Source organism: Clupea harengus, chromosome 10, assembly GCF_900700415.2.
Source record: "Clupea harengus chromosome 10, Ch_v2.0.2, whole genome shotgun sequence".
Lineage (NCBI taxonomy): Eukaryota > Metazoa > Chordata > Actinopteri > Clupeiformes > Clupeidae > Clupea > Clupea harengus.
The window spans coordinates 4,588,778-4,614,290 of NC_045161.1; the positions used below are offsets into that span (position 1 = coordinate 4,588,778).

The 25,513-nt window shown below is 40.2% G+C and overlaps 2 protein-coding genes across 8 annotated transcripts in view; one reads left to right on the top strand and one right to left on the bottom strand.

Moving 5' to 3' along the window:
• The window catches only part of dnajc19 (DnaJ (Hsp40) homolog, subfamily C, member 19), a 1,796-nt gene extending 545 nt beyond the window's left edge, over nucleotides 1-1,251 (top strand). Inside the window, exons 2-6 of one of the 2 annotated variants that reach the window (XM_031575067.2) lie at nucleotides 367-418; nucleotides 543-616; nucleotides 719-798; nucleotides 919-989; nucleotides 1,089-1,251. In XM_031575067.2, the coding sequence (XP_031430927.1) occupies nucleotides 367-418; nucleotides 543-616; nucleotides 719-798; nucleotides 919-989; nucleotides 1,089-1,165 (354 nt within the window). In that variant the 3' untranslated portion in view covers nucleotides 1,166-1,251. The remainder of the gene's footprint in view (nucleotides 1-366; nucleotides 419-542; nucleotides 617-718; nucleotides 799-918; nucleotides 990-1,088) is intronic. The other variant, XM_012842225.3, reaches the window with a different exon arrangement.
• An 81-nt stretch (nucleotides 1,252-1,332) lies between these two features.
• fxr1 (fragile X mental retardation, autosomal homolog 1) lies at nucleotides 1,333-11,185 on the bottom strand. 6 transcript variants are annotated; one of them, XM_012842220.3, is made up of 18 exons: nucleotides 11,065-11,185; nucleotides 8,900-8,952; nucleotides 8,642-8,735; nucleotides 8,292-8,363; nucleotides 8,034-8,182; nucleotides 7,772-7,865; nucleotides 7,555-7,671; nucleotides 7,044-7,214; nucleotides 6,783-6,861; nucleotides 6,576-6,685; nucleotides 6,472-6,489; nucleotides 6,107-6,193; nucleotides 5,697-5,907; nucleotides 4,273-4,482; nucleotides 3,739-3,945; nucleotides 3,370-3,447; nucleotides 2,766-2,848; nucleotides 1,333-2,455 (listed from the first exon to the last, which is right to left on the bottom strand). In XM_012842220.3, the coding sequence occupies exons 1-18, from the start codon at nucleotides 11,113-11,115 to the stop codon at nucleotides 2,285-2,287; spliced, it is 2,055 nt and encodes a 684-aa protein (XP_012697674.1). In that variant the 5' UTR covers nucleotides 11,116-11,185; the 3' UTR covers nucleotides 1,333-2,284. The 6 variants fall into 6 exon arrangements, with proteins under 6 accessions (XP_012697674.1, XP_012697673.1, XP_012697676.1 ...); XM_012842219.3 differs by having other exon boundaries at nucleotides 6,107-6,199; XM_012842222.3 differs by lacking the exon at nucleotides 6,472-6,489.
• Nucleotides 11,186-25,513: the final 14,328 nt, after the last annotated feature.

Here is a 25,513-nt window from a genome sequence, read left to right on the forward strand (position 1 = left end):
GATAAGCTAGCTAACCTAGTTCTCTTCAGGAATATGTGCAAGGAAGTCCATATTAAACAAGACTGTAGGGAGAAGTGTTGAAGATTGAAACATAAATTCCTACCAGAGCATACTTACTATTGGACAGTAAAATACCATGGTCCTGTACAATGTACAGGACCTACATTATCCCAAGACCAGGGTCATGGTGTTTTCACATTAGCGTTAATGTAATTTCAGTGAAGCATTTCAATGACAAAGGATTTTATGAGGCTATACAAAGATAATGAAATGAATGTTCCCCACCACATAGTCGCTGATGTTACGGGTACAAATTATTAAATGAATATGTTAGACGATGCAATCAAACAATACTTTTTTTTGCAGGCGAGTTCTATGGTGGCTGTGGGCCTAACATTGGCTGCTGCCGGATTTGCAGGTAAGTGCATCAGTAACATGAATTTAAGGATACACCAAACAACAAAAGTATCTCATTCATCATCAGCTCAACAAACTCACTTTTTGTTTTTATTCTGTACTGTTGTTCATCACATTTGTTGTAGGTCGCTATGCCATGCAAGCCATGAAACACATGGAGCCTCAGGTTAAGCAAGCTATGAAGAGTTTTCCGGTAGGTGTAAGTACTGGTTTAACAAATTATTTGGTGTCATTTACTGTAGTGCCAACCTTTACAGTATGTAATATGAAATTACCCTTGGTTTTTCTATATACATTCCAGGCTTTTGGCAGTCCGTACTACAAGGGTGGGTTTGATCCAAAAATGACCAAGAGGGAGGCTTCTTTAGTACTAGGAGTCAGGTAAGACACATACATACCTACAACACACATGTAGAGTGAAAGCACAACTTATGTTAATGTTCAAATGGTACAGTGTATAATTGTAAGCACGCAGATATTCACGTGTCGTTTCCTCCTCAGTCCGACAGCAAACAAGACCAAGATAAGAGAAGCACACAGAAAGCTAATGATTTTAAATCATCCAGACAGAGGCAAGTCATTTTCCTTTAGATGTGCTTTTATACTTTCACAAGGTTGGCTTCCTCAACAAACTTAAAAGGAGTAGTTTAACTTTTTTTTTTTTTTAACAGGTGGATCACCATACATTGCTGCAAAGATTAATGAAGCAAAGGATTTACTTGATGGACAATTAAAGAAATCAATTTAGTTTCTATAACTTGAGAGGGTGGTTTTGGGTTGAATGTGTACTGCTATGTAACTGTACGACCATTAAATATCATGTGTTAAACGTAATGTTGTCTTGATTTACTTTAATGCTGGTCTGAGTGGGAATGCAACATACATAAGTAGTTTTCCAAAAACTTGTCATGAACATTGTCTGGAAGATCAAATTTTATTTAAGAACTACTTGCATACAAAACATATTGCACATCAAACAACCATAATGATCATTTAAAAAAAAATAAGGACTAACAAACGTAGTTTACATAACAGAAAATCTGGAAATTGATCTTTCAGTAGTCCAAATTGTCACCTGCGTGCAAGTACGTTCAGCCAGTTTAGTGTTGACAGAAAATAACTGCTTACTTTTTAAATACTGTACATTTCATAATAAATAAACCGAAAAGGCTTCTTTTGCAAAAACAGTCACTGTCAATTACCTTCCTGCTAAAGTATGAGAAACAAACTTAAAATATTTCAGCGGAGTGCTTTTCTTGAAGCATTTAAAATGGACAACAACAATAACAGACCAGTTTCCAGACCAAGTTTTCTAAAGGGAAAGTGTTACAATTCAGTGCAAAAATTTTTTTTTTTTCCTTTTCCAGACTGCATTTCCTAGTATCCCCACATATGAAGAAGTGGTTGCATATTAAAATGTAACAAAAAAAGCAGCTAACTCTCCTCAATAAATGTTAAGATGCCAAGACTCTTCCCCATTGTCATCGTCTTAAATTTCCAGATACGTTTTTAAAGAACCGAACCAACTTTGTTTATTTGTACTCTCCAAAGGCACAACATCTGATCATGTACTTAAAAACATCATTAGGCGCAACGTTTGTGTTTCTTTATTCATTTATGTGTTTATTAGTTTTCTCCTCATTTCCTTCTCTTCCATAATGAATCAAAACCTTCCCACCCCTTCGTTTTTGTTCCATGGTGAAGGAACTGAAAAGTGCAGTAGAGAGAAGTCTGGAAGTCCATATGTCTATCTTTGGCAAGCTTGTACAAGCACTATTGTAAAAATGTAACGGTTAGGAGTTTGTTTGTTTGTTTAAAAAAAAAAAAAAAAAAAAAAAGAAACTGACAAGAGACGATGACGGCCACTTTAAGAGATCCCGTTCATGACGGCCTGCTTCTTTCCGTTGTCCTGGTAGCTGACTTTTGATGCCCTTTCGGCAGAGACTCGCTGACCTTTGCCAGTGTCCCCACCTTTGTTGCTAGGGCCATTGCTCGGGGTTGCGGAGGGGCTGTGCTCTGCAATGGAGTCCACTTGACCCTGAGAGGGGGGTTTAGAGACAGCCTGATTAATCACAGATCTTCGGGATATTAGCATTTGCCGGTTCTCTCAAGTACAACACACTGTTTTGGTTATTTCTGGACTGAGGTAAACTAAGTACAGTGCATCATGGAACAACAGCACAGGCAAATGCTTAATATAGCCTTAAACCCACTTAGGAGTAGCACATAACCCTAGAACTGTTCCTACCATTTATGCACATACAAGATAAATGAGTCAATGTACACTCTCAGGGTACGCTTTCCATGAAACACCCTGAAAATACATTTAAAAACAGGGTGATACTTACCAAATCTTTCTTCTTTTTCATATCTCTTGGGTTCCTCTGTCGGCTTGACGATTCAGCACGTGATATGTAATCCGCCACCGTAACTGAAATAAATAGTTTTGACTTTTTAACTCCAACAAGCTCACCTGATTAGTACAGTTCTGCTTTGAGAGTTCATGTTTCTAAACAAAAGAAATGTCATACCATATAATGTGACAAGATGCAGGCAGTAACTGTAACGGTATAATTAGATCTACTACTAGTGTATATCAAGGACAGCAAGCCAAATATATACATTTAAACCAGACAACATGGTCTGAAAATTACAAATTTCAGTGGGTTAGTTTAGTTAGATATACTGCTGCCAACATACAAGTTTCGTTTCACCATAACCACACAAGCTGAAAAAGCTGCTCTAAAATGATGTTTAGCCCACAAGTCATGTTCACAAGGAAACTGCAGCCTGGCAAAGTCATTGTATTCAGTCAGTTCATACTATCCATTAATAGAGGGGTTTCCTTCATGTTGCAGACCTTGCCATGCTAGTTTTGTGAGTTAACATGTTAGCTCCAAAATGTGTGTACACACACACACCCACACGACACACAGAGCGTCCACCTGTTACCTGGCTGCCTCTCCTCAGGAGGGCGGAATTGGCCACGCCTGCTACGGTTACGTCGCTGCGTCTTTGCCTCTGAATCATCTACAAAGAGGGCCACAGTTCATGGAGACGCTTGCTCCCTTGTTACTGAGCTTCTCAGCCTTGACCACTGGCCTATGAGACCAAGGTCAAATGCTTGTGGCTATTCCACCGTTTGGGATAAAGTAAAGGGGCCAAGGAATGGTACCTCATTTACAAAGATTTTGTTGACTACATCTCTCAACACCCTATGATTGGTCACTTAAGGGAACCGCAACTGGCTATGGCTGCCACAAGTCAGTGACCTTCAGCTGCCTACTTCCAATGATGTAGTTGGTGCAGATGGGGTCTTACCCAGGCCGTTCTCGCTGAGCGAGGCGTTGTCAGACTCGCTCATGCCATCGATCAGGGTGGCGTCCTCGTCAGTGCGGCGGCGGCGAGACCTGCGGCGGCGGTTTCCTGTACTGTTGGCGTGAGAATCACTTGCGTCTGTGTCGGCCGTCTGGTCGGTCTCGGTGTTGTCCAGCAGGCTGTAAGGGTTCCCGTCAGGGTCACGAAGCACTGCAGGGAAAGAACATCGACTTTAATACACATCAATGCATATGAAAATGTTTGTATCAATGCTTAAAAAAAAAAACACAACTAACTATAGTTTCGTATCAGAGTGCCAAGCTACAAGGCCAAACTATTTGCACAGATGCCATCATTATGTACATGTAGCAAAACAATATTTCAAAATGTGATGAATAACCATTCATTATTGCTGTGCAATAATTTACCAACGGTAACAGATTGTTTTTAAGGTTTGCCACTTACAATAACATGAATAACCATTTTAAATCATTGCTTGTGTAACCAGTGTATTAAAAAAAAAAAATGCAGTCTTACCAGAGCTAATGGAGGTCGAGCCGCCTCTTCCTCCTCCACGGCCTCTACCCCAGGGTGCCCCTCGGCCGCGTGCAGGGCCTGGCCTCCGGCGGCTGTCCCTCTGCTGCCGTTGGCCCCGCTCCGGCTCCTCGGCCGCCAGGGACCAATCACTCAGCTCGTCCTTGCGGTCCGACTCGGTCTCAGAGGCATTGGACTGATCGGAGTTGGTGCCTACCATTGACAGGATTAATTTCAATTCATTTGAGAACTCACTGAACAATATTCAGGTACACTTACACTTTGCATGCATTTGTGTATCTAGTGACGAGAGATCCGATTGCACTTCCCCAAACAAAACAAAACACCACACCCACAAGTTACCTTTTGTTGTGAACATTATAAATGGTGCGCTATTTACTACTGAAGCTGCCTAAGACCGTTGATGTGCCTTCAGCCATAAAAGGAGAAGCCAACATCATGCGACTGCACTAAGTCTTTCACTTTGACAGTCAGCAGACATAGCTTGGCTGATGTGGTTGTACATGGAGAAAATAAACCACTTCTGCTTGTATTTGTACGAAAATGTATCTGGCATGTCATCAAAAGCACATGTGTGCAAATGTGTCATACCCGATCACAATTGACTAGCGCTTAACTTGCACTTCAGCAGTTACATTCCTGCACTTCTTTTTCCTCTTTTCTAGGTTGTTGTTTTTCTAATTCTCATGTAAAGTAGTATTTATTGTTACACCATGCTTTTTTTATTGCTCTTAGCTTGACTGTTCTCTCCCTTGTACGTCGCTTTGGACAAAAGCGTCTGCTAAATGACTAAATGTAAATGTAAATCCCATAGTGTGTGCATCTACCCTGTTGTTTTGTGTGTAGTCAAGTACTGTCTGACCATGATCCACTCACTAGGGACATGTTAAAGCAAGGTGTGAATGAAGTCCAAAGTCAGACCAGACGTGATGATCTAGGACTTTGTTCGTTAGTCACTTTGAAAATCTCAAACCTTAGGTTTCATTTCACTGGAACTGCACTCAGAAACTCTTAAGTTTCGGTTTCATTTCATGGTCATTTCACTGGGTGTTCCAGTTTCGTTTCAACATAATTACAACAGGCGGGTGAGTTTCATTGCATAACAAAATGGACACAAGGACATCTTACTGTATGACAGCGAGACCTAACCCATGATGGCATTAAACCACAACAAAAAATGCAATTAACATGAATTCCTGAACATGCACACCTGAGAGCTTACAACCTTGTGTAATTCCTGTTTAATCAACCAAGCAATAGTGTGATATCGTTGATAACAAAGCCCTGCAAAACTCCCTGGGTCTTCTAGTGTATCTGTTACAGGAGGAAGACAACTATATACACAAGTTGAGGTCTCCATGAGTTTAAACTGAGTTCCAAAAAGAGCTAACTAGGGGCTTCTGTACCATAGCCAGACGTATAGTTGGGGCCCCTGCGCCCACGGCCCCTGCCAGAGTAGGAGCGGCTGTTGTGGAGGGGCATGTTGGAGATGGCGTCATCCGTGGTGTAGCCCTTGTCCTTATCTCCCGGACGCCCGGGCTGGGGTCTGTAACCCATGCCAATCTGCCGGAGCTGCTCGTCAATCTGCAGGCGCTCAATACGCAGCTGTTCCACCTCCTGCCAGGAAGAGACAGGAGTCTGAGCCACACACTATGACTTTCAAAACTAACACTGGCATCAATGCCTCTATGCTCCTATGAAATCATTATTATTCCAGGTTTGTTAAAAGTTTTAGGCCTCATCAATACAATCGGTGCATATTTATCAGCAGTAATGGAAGGGTTCTCAGTACGCAAAGACTCATTGTACTACTTACATTAAGGTAGGCGATGTGGTACTCCAGCAGAACCTGAACGTTCCCAATGCTCTCCTTTGTGCCGACAAAGGTGAACGGGACCGTTCCCTGTGTCAAAAAGTACAAATGCCACGGCTGCATTAAATTTTGAGTTCATCCATGAACATTTAAAAGATCTGGAAATTCATAAGTCTAGTTCTTACAAATAAAAATAAAGCAATTTCAGCTGAAAAACGTATGACATAGAACAAGTGCTTTATGTGGTTTTTCAGACAGATTAAGCAGGAAACACATCATAGTTGGCTAAGCCATACTACTTTTACTTAGCTTGTATATCTAAATTGCAGTAGAATAGTAAAAAGCCTGACAGCAATGTGCAAAATTACCTTGTGACATGAGAGAAGCTTTAAAAAGAAAATACATAGTTAGTCACGTTACTACAACTTTGGGAAATATGACAAAAAAAAAAAAAAAAAAAAAAGAAGCTTACCTCTTGTCGAGGGAGTTTATTGTCATTGTCCCCTTCAATGCGTACCCTCACCACCCCTGACTTATCAACAATCTCCTGGATTACTTTCCCATTTTTGCCAATAACTTTGCCTATAACAGACGTGAGGTTTCAATTCAAGTCAGGACCTGTACATTACATCAACACAAATGTACACTTGCTGATGCAAAGTTAAGATCTTTTACTTACCAACCAAATTCCTGGGTATCTGGACAGAGTCCTCCACAAACTCAAGATAGCTTCTGGCCTTCTGCACAGCTTCAGCACTCTACAGTTAGATCAAAAACATTTAAGAAATTACAAAAAAATACTATATTAGATACTACAAGTATTACAAAAATAATTATTTATTGTGATATCACCCAGAGTCCAATACCACCCTAAGTGAATTGAGACTTCCAATTAGTATATTAATATTGGCACAATGTCAGAAAAAGGAATGGAACCAACCTCTCCGTAAATCCTGAACGTGCCACTTTGCTCATCCAATTCGATGGCAGTCACTCCAGGGACCTTCCTGGCCTGCTGGATGTTGCTCCCGTGGCTCCCAATAGCCAGGCCCATCAGGTCCTCACGAACATTGAACTCCTCCTGGAAGGCTGAGGCCAGCTGCTTTGTGCTCTAGAACAGAAAAGCATGGCACCATTTTAGTGGAAATTGTGCTCTAATTTTAGTCAAGGCGCAGGTTCAGAAATAGGCCTGTGACTGTGGCATAACTCCTTGGAAACACACAGCCAGAATTAGGAGAACTTTGCTCCGCATTAAGGAACAATGGATTCCTTTTAACCACATATGGCCCCAGCAAATTCAACTATTACACAGACTGACTTGAATAAAAGGTTATTCAATGTATCAGACGGTCATAGTAAACGTTCTACTGAAGACGCTGCAATTCACTATATGGTCATTCGTTCACCACTAGATCAGCCTTTTTGGTGTTGTGACATGGTGCACTGCTCACCTCTAGGTGTTTTGTGGCCTCCTCGTTCCTGGACATCAGCATCAGCTTAGTCCGGATGCTCCTCAGGTGCATGTCACTGAGCAGGGGAACGCGCTTGACTGTGGATTCGTTCTTGGACTGGAAGAGGGGGGAAAAAAAGCCATGAAATGTGGCTTTGTTCCTTTGCATGCAACACTGGAAAATGTCTTGGACTTCAGTGGAAGGCAGCAGAACTCACCAAAACTACCAACTGGGTTTTTTCAGGACTGTAAAATATCCGGCTGGCTCCCACTGCCTTTTTGAAGTCCTTGTGTGCCTGTTCACTCTCACACCTACAACACCACATAAATATTCAAAATTGGACATTGAGTCAACAGATTTATGAGACAAAACTAGATCTCAGTGCACCTTAGGCAGATTCAAAAACATGCATGTTTTGACTCGTATTTGATGAGTGGCTGTGAAAATATTTAACATGAACTTGAGACGGATGTACGTACGCTGCTTTTATATCGTCAGGAACGGGAACGGTGCACCTGAAGAAGCTGTTTTTTGTCACAGGCTTGTTTTGGTTCACAGGCCTGAGGCGTTCAAATGTGACTATTTCGTTGTAGGTGGCATCACAGGCCGCATACTCAATCACGTAAAACTGTGCAAACAAAAGCAGTTGTATCTGGTCAACCACCATCATCCTTCAGAACAAAGAAAACTACAGAAAAGAACAAACCAAAAAGGGTTATAGTTACAAAGGTACTCACATCTCCTTTAGTCATGCGGACTTTAGCTAGCCACCAGCCACAAGGTTCCTGATCATTCGCTCGGGAGAAGATCTGGGTAAAAGAACAGTAACACTTACAACAGTACCTCAGGCTCTGCTGTACATTACCCACACATTATACCAGTACATAGTAGTGGGCATTACCCAGACATTATACCAGTACATAGTACTGGGCATTACCCACACATTATACCAGTACATAGTACTGGGCATTACCCACACATTATACCAGTACATAGTACTGGGCATTACCCACACATTATACCAGTACTGGGCATTACCCAGACATTATACCAGTACATAGTACTGGGCAAAATCAAAGCTGCTTACCTCCACTTCATCCCCTTCTCCAATCTCCTTCTTGGCATCAGGAGGAGGCGGCAACCGGACATCAGTGAAGGGAAACTGTCTCTCTGGTTGCCAGCTATGAAATAAATAAATAAATATTACTCTCAAGTCAACCTTTTCCCTTTCCTTATACCTACTTGTTTCAAATACAGCACAACACCAACGCCACTTTAAACAGCACAATCTGCGATACTTGAGTATTCATTTCTGAGGCAGGTCGTAAATTCTTGCTATACTTACTTATTTTCAAAGGAAATGGAGAGTGAATCTTCTTGAACATCCTTGACATAGCCCTAAAAAAAAAGAGAAGTTTTATTTCAATTCACATTATGTCATCAGTTACAGAAGTGTTCTGTTTTGTTTTCTCCTGAGAATCATCAAAGCTGAGGGGTAGCAACAATTCTTAAGGACAATGCAGTAACATCAGCATATGTTACTAAGTGAATATCAGCTTTCAAGTACATGCTTTGCTAAGCAACCAAGACTAGAGCTGGACAGAAACAAACCCGATGAACTGTAAGTGAACAGGTGCAGTTGCCATAAACTCTTGAGTCTAGGTAAAAGTACACCTAGCCTCCTGAAAGGCTTTGCCATCAATTTCTAAGAAATTACACAGAACTTTCATTTTCTACAGCACATTTTGACATCCAGTGTACAAACAATTAGACAAACTGTGAAAGTTCAACAAACTGGAAATCAGAGGAGCTTTGAAAATGAAGTATCTGAAAAAGACCTTAACACCCAAGTGCCTCTACAGTGAGTGTATAAGCTATCTCTAAAACTGCTATTCAAAAATAGAACTGGCGTCCAAAGTATCTGCTGAACCCAACGACAGCTTAAGACTGAAAGCGAACAGCTGACGGGTGGCTGCAGGCGCCGGGGCCAAGGAGGCATACATGGAATAACTTTTGGATGACCCTGTGACAGCAAACTAATTCCACCTGACAAATTTTCCTTTGTAAGAAACCCAGCATACTTAAAACATACAAGGGACAGACTACCTAATGAAACATGCAGTGATAAAGGTACTGTACCCAGCTAGTAAGGCCAATGGCCTGCAAGATAAGGTCCACAGGCACACACTGGTTAAGTGAAAGTTTCACACCTTTCCACACTAAGGTGCAAAAGAAACGATGCCATTTATAGAATGTGTAAAGAGTTTTTACTAGGCAAGTACAGTCATTTACATTCGTTTATTGAAATGAGGAACAATAATTCTTCTTACTAGTGTTGGTCAACCAGAAATTAACTTTTATTAAGACAGAAACCTTTGCTAATCTCCACTATGCAAGTTCATCGCAGTGAAAAGCAGCAAGGTCGTTGTGCAACTAATCGTATTAGTTACAATATGTTAAATGTTACGTTAACATGTATGTGTAGTTAACTACACAACAAACCTTGCATGACCACATTTTCGTCGATTGAAAGAGTTCGCGTTTGAGTTTTATAGATCAATTTAACCAGTAATGTTAGAATTAAAATATTTGGACAGGCTTGCAAATCGGCTACTACAGCTTGGAATTGTAAGGCAGTCCGAATCATGCATGCTCACTGGCAAACTATCCAAATGGATAATATAATTGTTAGGTTGGCGTAGAATAGCTAGCTGGTGAACATAATACAACAGCTAGCAAGCCGGAGACCTTAATTAGCTAACTTAACTAAATTCGGTTATCTTGCTTGAAAACCTTTTCAGTTCCAGGTGGCTAGCAACATGCTAGCTGGCTACGTCCCGTTTGGAATAATTCGATTGCGCACACATATTGACCAAAAAAAACGTTTACTTCACACTTAGAAATAACTGGGCCTCGTCTCCGAACCAGTAGTACGTTACGTTAAGTTATATTGCGTATGCCCAACAAAACTAAGGCTACACAGAAGAGGCCGTATTCTTTTTGCGATTGACAAACTAGGAAGCTAGCAAACCCTATGACAGATGAGGTCCCTCGTTAGCAGGGAAGCTAAATGGTGTTGCGTGGTAAGCACGAAAATAAAACTGGTTAGCTAAAACAATTAGCTAGCAAGGTAGCTATGTGGCGAAGTTACTAACGAGGGCATTCCGTTTATGTTACGTTGGTCTATGGTTTATTCCCTCGATAGGATCTGTAGTTTGCTATGTCTTTTTACAAAAATGAACACCCCAGGAATCAGCTAGCTAGCTGTAACGCTATACATTTTCACTTCATAATACATACTGCTATCATCAGCTATGTAGCCAACAAATGCTAGTTTTGTAATCTCCGTTCAAGTGTTAGCTGTCTAGCTAGCTAACTGTGAGATCATATATTTGTGTCGTAAGGTCTCCATTTCATGACATTGTTTTACAACATTTGGATTTTTAAAGTTCTTAAACTCTCCGCTGACCAAGAGGTTCTTTTTAAAAATACTTTAATTTCAATATTTACCTTGTAAAAAGCTCCGTTGGAGCCTCGGACCTCCACTGTCAGTTCCTCCATATTGGACAAGCAAAGCACTCTGGGAAGAGATTCTAGAAATGTACAGGTTCTCACTTTCTGATGGTTAACTGAGAGACTGGGCAGGCATAAATCAGTAAAATGTCTCCTTGGGGTCATATGTTACCAATTGAAACAAGAAAACCAAGCTACTTTCGTTTATTGGCTGAAGTGTACTTTGAAACAAGAAAACCAAGCTACTTTCGTTTCTTGCCAAAAGTGCACTTTAAACGACTCATACATGTATGGATATATTAATTCCTGCTGATTTTACCACAAGTGGGGAATGCAGGCAATTACATTATTAACTGACCGCTCTGATAATCAATTCACCTGGCAATCAAGGCAATAACTAACCTTGTATAAGGAGAGACTGTTGCTTATCAATACTTTAACATCAATTTGGTGATGCACTGAAGACTAATTCAACAGTTTTTCCTAAAAAGCACAAAAGTGCTGGAGGAAGGCCTAGCCCAGTGGTTCCCAAAGTGTGGGGCAGATCCCACAGGGGGTGGGTGAGGGTGAAAAAAAATGACTGAGAAACCCAACAACCAACCACTGGTCAAATTAAGTATGGCAATGCTAGTATAATACAGCATAATAGCCTCTAACTAACCTATTTGGTGATGAATTTATAGCCTACTTTGTGCTTCTATAATATGATCAGGGCCTAACTTTTAGCCTAAATGTTAGAAGGAATAGCTAACCTAATTTTTATTACAATGGGTATGCGCCTAACATGAATTGATCTAAAGACTGTTCCTTTTTTTTTTAAACATATTTTTTTTCTCATTATCAAAGGGATGGCCTGCCATAGAGGCTGACATTTTTTTTCAGGAGTCTTGTGGGTCACAGAATTCCTGTGGGATTCCCGTGGGATGGGAGTCAATTTCACTATTCATCACATGACTGGGACAAGAAAAAAAGTAAACGGGAGCGGACGGGACAGGAATTACAATAACAACAGGTCAGTTTTTATATATAAATATGCAGTGCCAATCAACAGTTAGATCCAGTACAACAATGTATTAACTTCTGATTGGATAAGAGATGTTCCATGAGTGGGGACATCCTGGACCAACCTCTCTCTGTCTATTCACCGGTAGTAATCACTCTACGTTTTATTTGTGCAGGTCATTTCATTGCTGTTAGTTTCAAGTTTATTGTCATGTACTCATAAAAAGGGCATTTATCAGCAATGAAATTCCTTGTGCTCGGTGTTTGCTCAACTTAAAGGAATAAACACTGAGCACAAGGAATTTCATTGCTGATAAATGCCCTTTTTATGAGTACATGAGAATACACTTTAAACTGAAACTTAAGTGCTTAAGAGCACTTAACAGAACTTTTAGCCGCATTGTTTTGTATGAAAGGTGCTCTACAAATAAAGTTTATTATTATTATTATTATTATTATTATTACGTTTGATATACTGTATTGTTGCAGCTGGGTTCAGTCATTTGCGTTTGTTGGCCTCAAGCCTTGAACTTTGGAACACATTCAGCAGGAAACATTGATACGGAAGGGCAAGAATGGCAGACAGGTCTATTCTTAACATAACAAAAGTACTGACAGTGCACAGATAACTCTAACTAACACAGGGGCTAACACACACACAGCTGAACTAGTGGGACCTGCTGATGTGGTGAAAGGTGTTGTCGACACATGGCAGCGGGAAGTCTTTGTGAGTTATTTTGTTGAGAAGGCGGTAGTCAACACAAAAACACCAGGTACCATCTTTCTTCTTGACCAGGAGAGCGGGCGTGACCCAGGGACTGCTGCTGGGTTTGATGATGCCAACCTCTGCCAACCTCTGCCATCTTCTGTTCAGCAGTTGCTCACTTGGGCACGATGGGCAGGCGACGAGGGTGAAGGCAGATGGGGCGTGCATCTCCAGTGTCGATGTCAGACCCGGTTGGTGTGTGTACAGCTCTGGTCTCTGGCCACGAAAATGTCAATGAACCGTTTCAGTAGCGCACTCAACAGGTGTCGCTGGTCCCCCTTAAGGCCCTTACAGCTCCGCTGGTACAGGTCATCGACAGCTTATCTGGTCTGTTGCAGGGTTGCATTGTGCTGACCTAGGTCAGAGTTACCTAGGAGATCAGTAAATATGTGAAACAGAGTGGAAACATCTGCTGATTAGGGACAGTGGTGGTGCCATTACGAAGTGACAAACTATGAATAATAATCCAATCCAATAATCCAATAAATGCCAATCGTTTCTGGGAAAGATGATATATGAAGATTTCCAGTAAGAGGGCGTTTTTGGCAAAAGATCTTAACTAATCTTGTTAGCGTAGATGGAGTTATGCGAAAAGTATAACCAATTATACTTTAGATTTTAAAGGAAATGTTTACCCAATGTATGTGTGTTTTTCTTTCTGTTTTGAGGTATAAAACATTATGTAAGGCTATTATGTCTTTATCAGTGCTTCTTACCCTTGTACCGGTAAGACTTTGATCCAGTGTCTGCAGGGCTGTAATAAACTCAATTTATGATACCTTTAGCCTCGGTGTGGAAATGACCATAACACATTCCATGAGTGAAGATATCCTGGAACAATCAGAGATGTTCTACAAGGGAGATTCCAATGTTCGGGTGAAAATGCGTAACGGCCTTGGGGTTTTCGAGGGGAGAACAGATGCTGTTCTGTTTAAATGGAATCCTATGGGAGTGGCTCAGTACCCTGAACAAACTCATAACAACAGATTTCATAACAATTAGACTACATCTGTGTCAAATTATCTAAAACAAAAAAATTATCGATTTGTGAGACAACTGACAGTTGGAGGTTTTGCGGCAGATGGAACACATTGGAGGTCGGCTCATTCTGTCATGTATCGCATATTTGTAACCTGCGTTGTGTAGACAAGCAAAGTGCCGCACCAGACTCAAATTCCCAACCTTAGGCATGGGAGGTGGGCATGCTAGCAAGGAAGCTAAAAACCCATGGGTGCTAGTGTATGTCTCGTAAAGGGACACTTGTGTCTGACAACATGGAAAGGATCCCTACAGAGATAGACCTGTGTCTGTTTACCACAATTATTGCAAATTGTAAAAAAGAAACTGTAAATGACTAACTATAAATTAAAATGATTGTTTCTACAGTTTCTGTAGTAAAGCCCAGCCCAGTAGTGTAGAAGTCCAGCTTGCCCCTCACCTCACCTGGAGGAGGATTGAACGCGAAGGCTTGTTTGCTTCTATACTGTTTGAGAGCGCCATGGAGGAGTGTCGGCATGACAACATGGAGAACAACGGTCCATGGACAGATGCCAAAAATAAATGAAATATACCACCTTTCACTGCAGCAGTGGATCCCATCCCCACACACAAGTGCTTCACCCATATATGGGGTCCTTCGCACAGGGGTCAACCTACCTGGGGGTCCCTCATACGATTTTACGCCTCCGATGACCTCACAGCAAGCCATCCCACTTCTGACACCATTTGTAGCGAAGGGAGAGAGTAGTCAGCCCACCCGGGTGCCAAACCCGCAGTCGGACCGCAAGAGCCAGGCTCGATGGTATGGCAGTCAGAGCACACACTCATGTGTAGTGAAGGCACTCCGTCACAAACAGGTTGTAAAACAACTCCAAGAGTTCTCATTGGCATTATTTTGGTTTGAATAGCCTTGTACTTTTTAATTACTGGCAGAAAATGAGCTAAAAAGCGAGTTTTTAACTAATTTACTTACATTTAATTTTACTAATTTATTTAGGTCACATGACTGTGCTGTTTATGACAACAGATTTAGCTAGCCAACAAATGTTGGCTACTGGTACAGGAAAAGAAAAGAAAACTGCTGGCTTGGGAAGACATATTCTTGTTCATCTATGCACTTTTGTAAATTAAATAAAGCATGTGTTGAAAATTGTATTTACAATGCTAAACAGCTTTTTTATTGGATGTTTCTATAGAGAAATGGTATACTAAAGCAATGCTTCCCAGAAGTTAAAAGCAGAAAATAGGAAAGTAATGCCAGCCTCAGACAACAACTTGCAATTTTTTTTAAACCGGGGAGGCGTCACGTTTATCAATTGTAGTCGCTGAAACCTTGGAAATACAGTCACACCTAGAGGCCAAAAAGTCTGAGTGACTGATTTGTCCGAGCGATTGTCTGTTTCACAACTTCTCATTGCTCAGATCATTGGCTAAGGCTATATGCAGAGGTAAAATGATTATACAGTTTGTAAACGTTGCCACAATGGAAAATGCACTAAGTGTATTGTTGGCTGATTTATCCTATATCATTTAACAATAAAATACCTTTACCTTTGGGTTGAGGATTTGAGACGCAGAAAATCATTCTATTATATAATACACACAGAAGAGTTCTTTATTGAAATAAGCCGGTGGAGATGGTCAACAAGACACACAAAAATGAACAGTGAGGGAGTATTTCAGATATATGTCACTCACCTTTTATTCCGTTTCCTAGTCTTGGATCCAGATGCTCTCATCTTAGTAGAAAATGACATTCATTTCCTGTCACTGTTGCTATGACACGTGATCATCAACATATTGATACCGTCCATTTGAAATAAGAAACATCTTCAAACCACACACGCGCACGCACGCACGCACGCACGCACGCACGCACGCACGCACGCACGCACGCACGCACGCACGCACACACACACACACACACACACACACTTTCTACCACATTCTGTACTGCAGACTCAATAGTCCCCTCTTTCCTCTCTCTCTCTCTCTGATCCTCTCTCATTTCGTAAAAGCAAACAAGTATAGAAGATATAAACAAACATGAATGAATACATTGAATACTTGATTCATAAAGCCTTAAATTGAAATATACTGTATCGTTTTCATTGGGCTGCTGTAAACTGGACTCGAGGGTACTACTGACTCAGGATAGTTGCTCCTTTCAGCAGTAAACCAAAGACCCTTACGGTAGTCCAGAGTTGAATGCAATTACAGTTCTTTAAGACTTCAAGGCTTCAAGATGGCATTATAGTTGAACATATTTTTCACAGCATGGAAAGCTGTATGTCATGATGTTACAGCCTTTCAGCATTAGGTTTACAGGCTTTGGTTATTCATATATAGATATGTACATATTTTACATCCATTTCACACACACACACACACACACACACACACACACACACACACACACACACACACACACACACACACACACACACACACACACACAATGCTAGCACTAGCAGTGCCATCTGGGGGTTTGTCAAGTATATGTTTGTCGCCAGGTGCAAAATCGAGTACAACGAGGATTACCTATGAAATAGTTGTTGTCAGCTAATCTCAAGATGAACGAAGCTACCTCCCCTGCCTCACAAATTGTGCATGTGTTCAGATATCCAATTTTCTGTCAGTGAGAGTGTCCCACACTGTGACCAAACTCAAATCAGGTGGTAAACACTTGCTACACAGCAGCTCTTCTTGGCATGTTGTGTAGAGCTTTTTTGCTTTTTTGGCTGGATTTGATGTCTGGTGGTCCAAGCTTGGGTGAATTCCCAAAAGGTCAGTTGTTTAGTAGTCGGTATAAACATTGTTAAAGTGTATACACCCTCAGTCTTAGGATTAAAATGTCAGTTAGGGTTAAATTACATCAAAAACTTAATTTTTTCCACAATAGAGTAGAAATGCTTTAAAATCCAACAAGATGTGTTACAGGTTGCAGTGGTACAAATAATAGACCAGCAACTCTTTAGTTGTGCTTTCCACGATATTTCATAAACCTATGAACCCATTTGTCTGCATTTATGGTATTCATTGCATTGGATGGGGATTCATATTCTCTGACTGAGACTGAGCTGGCAAATACATTTTGACGATGATGTGAACTGAAGCTGCAGAGATCCTTGTGGTGCTGTTGGTATAAGTGGTTCAGCCACATAGTGCCATCAAGCGGCAGGGGAAGGTATAATAGTGATGGGTATACAATGATGGTTCAATGACCCGTCGAAAAGCTGCTTGGGTGTCTCGTCTCTCATGTACACCAAGGGGACTTCAGAGCATGTGTGTCATGTGAAATAGAATAGACACATTGTTTCATGCCACATATTCATTAAAAGACACTGACAGTTTGTAACTTGTTGAGTGGCAAATTAGCCATTCAACAGGACAGAAAACAAAGATCAGGTATTAAATATGAATTTGAGTACCAGCCCATGCAAAGTGTCGCGAGCCTGATGCAACTGTTGCGGAACGTGCCTAGCCACTTAGTACCTGCCTACCAAATTTGCCAGTTGAGCAGAATGTTAGTTAGTTAATTTGCTTAAATCTGCTTTGATTTTCCTATCAAAGAGAGTATGAGAATCTAGGGGGCTATGTTGTGTTTGACATGCAAATAAAGTAACATTTTGAGAAAACCGACATCACACATTTAGTACTTACATTTTTTAGTACTGCATGTTGAATTCATAATTGAACAATTGAAATTAACAATTACCACAAATCATTTTTTTTTCCTGCAGGAAGTCACCTTACAAAGCAACATGGAAGTTTTTTTTTTGTTTGTTTGTCTGAAGTACCTCAATTAACAAGACCAGGCTTAAATTAATCTTTTAAGACAATCTTTCAGATAAAGAAGTCAGTTAACTTTCAACCACTTTAGAAAATGTAATGAACTATGCAAAGTAAGTTGCATGGAAGTACTTAGATATTTGTGAGCGATCCTGAGCTTCCATTAGGATACATTATATGAAGTACAACTTGTACAGAAATGTTTGAAATACTGACAGTTATCAAATTCTTTAGTGACATCTTGTGGCAGGTCATAAAACATCAACATTGTTAAGATTTTTGCAGTTTCCCTTTGTGATTTTGTTGTCTTTAGCAGAGGTGTTACCAGTTCCTTAAATTTGAAGTCATTATCTTGTTCATTAATCTATAGACATATCAGTTAACAAAAAATGGTAGCATAAAGCATATAGAGATGTTCTGTTATTGAAAGGAAATTAAATGGTGCTAAGATTTATACATACAATCCTATTCACGCAGCAGGAGGATCTTCAGTCACACTGATCATATACTTAGGTAGGATGTGTGAAATCATTGCCACACAGTGACTCTGTAATTAGAGCTTTTCCAACAGGTATAATTTTTGATGAAAATAAAAAAGAAGTGGATGTATATAATACAATATTGTTTTGTATGTTGTCAAATGTTTAAACATATAGATTTATTTATACATGTTAAAGGAAATTTGACCATTTAGACATTTTAAAGAAAATTAGAATTTGTACCGTTAATAAATGCATGTGCTGTGCATGTCATGTCTATGTATGTGTGTGGTTAATGACTGCGGTCATCTCTAATGTTCCAGACATGATCCATAGTAATAATAATACACTGGGCAGTGTGGCCAGACTGACAGATAGACTGTCAGGTCAAAATGGCAATCTTTTGATTCACCAATGTAAGCTGTGTAAACAAAAAACAACACAGAATGAAGAAAATGTATTAGGTCAAACACAGACACATTAAAAGGATAACGCTCAAGTACAAGAATTAGGTTTTCGGTGCACGCTCAAGAATGTGTCAACAGACGCTTGTCTGCTCCCAGCAGAAAATAAATAAATAAATAAAAATCCCCTAATCAAATGAATAAGCAGGCGAGCCAGTGAAAATGTTTTACCAGGTTCACGGCCCATTACCATATAAGCAGTTATGGCCTTGCTGATAGTCCAGCTTCACTTTCAGACTTAAACCAGTTTACGAATTCCATTATGCTAAACCCAAACACTAGTGCTAGTGATGAATGATTATGAAATACATAATCTCCCATGGTACCATCATTGCAATGTGACAGGAAAATTTTATTCATCCTATCCAATTTTTCCCCTTATTTAAGAAAGAAAATGACTGGCTTGGTAATCAGATATATAGCATGGCTGTTCCCTGAGTTAAGCCCACTTCCATTAGGCTTTCATCTTCTCCCATATTTAGGAAAATATAACTGCACTCATACACATACACATACACACACACACACACCAAGACTCTCAATATAAAGAGTGTCCATAGTTTTGACATCTGCTCCATATTTAACCTCCCATGTTGAACATCAACATGGTGGGAACTGTCTGATCAGAAAAATGTCAATTTGAAATGGTATATTAGAGGCTTACACTATGATGCTCTGGTTATCTGTTGGAACCTCCAAATGAGCTTTGGACATCAGGCAGCAAATACGGAAGTCAAATGAAAACCTTCTACAGATACATATCAGCTCAAAACTATAAAGATGGAAAAGGACATTACTAACGTGTATTTGTGCTCTAAAAAACACTCTCTTACAACACAGAAAACTATGCATTACTGTTTTTATCAATTATCTGTTATGTCCAATTTATGTGTTCTGATAGACCTTCAAACAAAACAACCGAATGGAGGAAGACCATTTTGTGGGCCTGCCAGTGTAATGGCAATGAAACACTTACCATGATCTGTTCATTTTCCATGTCTGAAAAGTGTTGCTTCAAAACATGTGTTTTTACTCACAGACAATGTTGCTATGTACCAGAGCCTGTAGTGATGGACAGCAGCTAGACACAGACTGAGCTGAAATCTATTAGTTTGGGCCTCATGCATGTCCAATTTTACTCCAATCTGGGATGCATTTGTAGGTATAATTGAAAATTAGCTGTACATCTTTTTTTTTGGAGGGAGAGCATAATTTATCATGCCTCATTGTTCCTCCGTGACACTTTAGCCCTCACTCTAACGAGCTAGCGGTAGCTGGGGGTTGAGCTGTGGAGAGCAATTCTGCTGTACTGATGCATTTTCGCTGCTTTGTTGCTAATTGTGGCCTCCTCTCTATTGAACTGTGAGTCGAGTAAAAGAGCGTGTTGGCTCGATGCTGGGCTGCTGCATGTGCCACTCCAGCTATTATCAAAGATACTCTTGATCTTTTCAAAAGCAGGAAATAGATTTTTTTCCACCCTCAACAGGGAAAAAAGTAATTTGCAATGCGTCCATTAGTTCTTCATTAAAGCAAGATTAAATTGCACTGCAAATCACATCTGCCTTTCGATGATTAAAGGGTGGCATTTTAGGGGCCAAAACTAATTACTAGTCAAAATGAGTGAGAGTGAAAAAACAGGCATGTTTTTACATTAGATAGTGTGGCTTGTAATTAGATTCAAGCTAATTCCACTATTCCCTCTCCTTTAATGAGATGAGACTGTCCTCGTCTTTTCCTTCTTTTTTGTGGGCTGTTCTAACAGCACCAAATGTATAATTTTTGATAGTTCTCTGAGTTTATTTTAATGACATTTTAGAGTTACCTGCCACAAGTGACAATCCCATCGAGTACTGAACTATGGCACAAAAGGCAAATAGAAGGTAGTGGTTCTGAGGTGATTGAGGTCGACAAGGTAGCTGTTCCTGTTGGCTTTATGTTTTCTGCCCTCAATGAAGAACTTCAGAGAGTTGTGACAGAAGTGGGTAGGTTGGCCATGCACTCATCTCAAGCTTGAAGACTGTTAGGATGTTGGATGAAACATCAGCAGTCGTAGCATCTCACAATAAAACTACCCCATTGTTTTTACTGGGATTCTTTCAAAGAAAATATCAGAAAACAATTAAACAACAGTTAAATGACAAACAATCTATAATGCACTGAATGTATAACATGTATTACATGAGAAAAACTATGCAGTTCAATATGCAACCAAATGTACTATGAACGTCCACATTTTGTCTGGACTTGTTGGTGATCTTGAAGAATATTAAGAGGCATTTAAAACCTTGTTTTGAAATTGAGAGTCCATTTACACCAAGTCAAAGTCAACAAATTCCCTACTGGCTCTCTGTACGGTTTAGACTGAAAGTACCCATACTGATTACTGTGTGGAAAAATGCTTGACTGCCCAGAATTTCTCACACCATGCATTTCCAACAAGCCCAGACCTCCTCTCCTTGCAGAAAAAAAATATATGCAGTAGCACTAATTTTTTCAGGTACAGAATCGTGCTATTTGTACAGAACCAAGAACTTGAGCCACAGACCAGTCGTTCCAGAAATTCAAACCTCATAACATTTCAGCCAAAGCTTATACTAAGCTTGTTAGTAGTTTTGATGTCATATGTGATATGACTACAGCATTACCATAAATCATCAGAATTAACTATGATCTTCAACTGCACATTTAAAACTGGGCCAGAAGAGCTTGCAATGTGCCTCACTGAATATTATGATAACACACTGTAATAAATGTTTATAATCTACTTATGGTCTGGGTTCAAATACATTTTATACGAATGCTTTCTCCCATAAAAAAAAATGTTCCACGGTCCAGTTCCACCCAGGCTTGGAAGCATGGGCATTTAACAGTGAACAGGAAAGCATGCCTGCACATAAACATACACATGCTTAATGTCCCACGTAAAATCACAAGGCCCATATGTTCAGTATAAGCAAAAACAGGATGCATTTGACCCAACCACAAAGACATATTCATAGACTGAAATTTTAATTTCACTGATCACCATGGTCTTTATGATAATTAAGAAATAACTGATTCAAGTTGATTAATATACAATATTAGCTCTGGTCTATATCAATATCGGAATTCTAGCATTTTTAGCATCTCCTAATAAAAACACTGCCATTACTAAGCCTCCACCACAACATCAGTCCAACTACTACTGCTATCACTATTACCGAAAACCACAATGGCCACTGCTGCTAACAATAACAGTTCATTCATATCAGTAGCGATAATAGAAACAAATTGTCCAGTGGAATTATTTAAGTCCCTTGGTAGCAGCATTATATTCCTACTGAAGAGAAATGCTTAACTGTCTGACTTCATTGTGGGCCTGTGCAGAGGTGCAGTCAAGCAGACCTGAGATTAACAGTCCCTTTGTGATAAACTCCCCATCCAAATCTGCTTGGTGTCTTTCATCTGGGGGGTGTACCATTTAAATAAAATACTTATACCACAATAGCATCCTAAGTTCCTTAGCAGGCTTGGAAACCCACTCTTCAAAACACATGACAAAATAAAATGCATGTCAAGCATGCTGAATGAGCTGAGTGCCGTATTGAAGGGGGGGGGATCATCCCAGTTATTTCCTGGGGTGGACAGGACTTGTTTGTGTGTTTGTGAGGTGGCCATGTAGTCTGAATATCCTATCTGAATGACTATGCGTTTGGATCAGATTTTTTTTTTCCTCCTTAAATATGACTGCGCCAGAGGTAATCCAGACTCATGCCCCCGAACACCACCCCACCCTCCACCTAATGAGCAGTTTTTAAATGAATAATAAAAAAAAATCTATCTTACATTGGAAAAGCTGAGCATTTGGCACTGACTGTCTAATGGTTTAACTGAGCGCCACATCTCATCATATCTGCGAAAGGAATTGTAATGTCACTTATGTCTGGCTGTAAAACCAAATGAGTCTGTGCCATAATAAGATGCTTCCCAGAATTATGTTCCGTTTGCAGAAAATTACCAGGGCTGGTACTTTTATCTAAGAATTTTTATTCATGCATAAGCAAAAAAAAAAAAAACTCATACATTATTTGGTTACATTCCATCAGTACGAGAAATAACATTGTGCAAATTCTATGCATGCTAATGATAAATAGAAATCCACCTGCTTTCAGATAAAATGAGTTTAATTTTCCGTTGCCCAGTGCCTGGTTGGCCTTTCATAAATTACTTATGCACAGCTATTATTAAAATGGGGGGAAAGCGAATTAGAAAGTCTTCATATCTCTTGCCTGGATTTAGCAAAGGCAAGACTGTAGCCAACTGTAGTCAGCATTTTTTCCCCCTAGGAAATTCTGCTCCCTTGAAAATGTCCCTCCACATCTACTTGTATTTCTATGACTGCTGTTGTGAAGAGCTGTGACCCTGTGTTTACCAAATTAACCCAGATCTTTTCGAGTTTACAAGTTTAATGGAATTTGCAGACTTTTCATGGGTGTATTCAAAAGCATTTGTTGCTGAATTGGAGTGTTCCTTTGCCTCACAATTTGTCCCTCCTGCTGTGGCTGTGATTGAGGGAATACAATGACAGAAAAAAACTTAGCATATGAAATATATTAATCTGACGGTTCTCTCTGATTATTCTCTCGTGTGTGTTGATGAGGCTGGTGGAGAGTTTATACACAAACACTTGAAAATTGGAACAAATTTACATGCGCTGCACTGAAATAACAACATGAATAATTATGAAGTAATGTGTGCCATTCAATCATTTCGATATGCATCATATATAGCTTTGTACCAAAGGCACCAATGGCTGTCTCACATTAGACCTGAAAGATACAGAGGTCAATTCATCGAGAGCATCCGTTCTATACAGTATTCTTGCAGTAGAGGGCACGTCATAAAGCATTTTAAAATGGGAGAGGGACTACATCATATGGCTGATGCCCACACTCATGTGGTCTCCGGCAGTGCATCACCCTGTGAGCAAACAGGATGGAGTAGATGCTGAAGTGTGTTTATTTATGTGGCCACCGTGCAGTCTCTCGATTTGGCAATGAGCGAGGCAAGAGAGCCCTGTGATGAATGAACTACTGCTCCCCGAGATATTGCCTTCAACATTACATATAATTTCTCAAGACAAAAACACACATTTCACAGGTGGAACTTCTTGAAAGCAAGTAACTGACAAATGCCCCCACTTAGTCTCACAGCACTTGAGACTAATGTATTCTTTTGACAGGGGGTTGGAAGACCCCAGTCTAATTATCCAGGAATTTAAAGGCTCTTTCCCAATTTGAACTTTTCATTTCCTCATCCAACATCCACAAAGTCATGGTCCGAGAATCCACTGTGCTACTCTCTTAGTTTAAGCTCCGAGATGTCTTTTTTGCTCCAACGTGAATTCTGAATGTCTCATCTCGGTCAGCACGTTCCTCTGTGATTATTCCGCCAAAGAATGACCTCATACAAACCAAATTTCCCCTCTGAAAAGGGTTGCTAGTTTTTCCATCAGGCGTTCAATGAAAGGGAAGAAGTGATTCCCCTTCTCAAGAATCTGCTATTTCATCAACACAGTCTCCTGTCTAAGTCTTTACCCAGAACAGTGAGAACAGAAGTCCTGAGATCCATTCAAGGACTATAGGTCCTTCAGAGCAATGAAATTACACTGGTAAAAATACAGTATGCTTCTATGTGTGTGTCTATGCTAATACAAGCTCGTAGAGTGGAAAGCTAGGATGGGTGGGAAAAATACAATTATCAAGACAAAGAAGGTGAGAGAACAGATATGTTTCATACTTGCAAGACAAAAAAACTGGTATGATATATATATATATATATACATATATATATATATATATATTATATATCTGGTAAACAAAATGACAGTGAAAAACTTGAGTAAAAGAAAACATGCAAAGCTTGGGACATCAGAAGTAACCTTTGAGCGGTATCCACTTAGAAACTCAACAGTGCAGGTTGTGTGAGTGCAGAAGGGGCCCTGCATTATCGGCCAGCGATGCCTCACCATGCATTACAGGGTCCGTGCAGCAGTGAATACGCCCGTTCTGATGTGCCTCGCCTGAAAGGCTCTTTGTGTGGGCTCTTGCGAGGAGATGAACCCAAGTTCATTGCCATGTGTACACATCTCCACACAGCTGAAGTGGCCCCAGGGAGAGAAGGCTTTTACCACACCATCCGCTCAGGGCCGGGACAATAAGGACACTAGGTGAAATTCCATTTTAATTTGTGCCAATCCCTTCGCTCGGAACAATGACCTCTCATAAGCACTGTGCATTCTCTCCCTCTCTGTAGACACTCAGCACAGCCCTGCCTTTGTGAGCTCAAGGGAAGTACATGTGATCCACAGCAAAGGCTCAAGGATGCTGACCTGCAATGGGGCTGCTATTATTTTCACTTAATTAAAGTGTTCTACGAGTGTTTACATTCAAACTGTAGCTGTCTGGACCGTGTGTGAATTTGGAATGGTATGTCAGCCATTATGCACTAATTTGCGACAGTATTTACAACTACATTTTAAAATATATTTATATTCATTTACTGTCTACAAACTGTCTGTTTTAAGTTGAGTTCAACAGATGACAAACAAAAGAACCAGAATACTGATACATAACCATGAATGGTAATAAGAAAATCACATTTAGGTCAGCCTTTTCGTTTGTTTATTTAGGAAGCACTGATGTTGTCCGTTGTGGCCTGACATACCGCCTCAATGCTGCACTGCCCTCTAATGGATGACATGTCAAGTACAGTTCATCACATGGCTAGTGATAGCCCAAGGCTTTCTGGATGTCTTTGTAGTTTGCACTCCCATTAGTTTTTACATCCCACTGGAAACTAACGTAAAACACCATCACAAACAGAATGGCTTGTCTGTCAATCATTCATGCACTTCAAAATTATTCTGATTTGCCATCATATAACAAGAATCTCACTGAAAATTC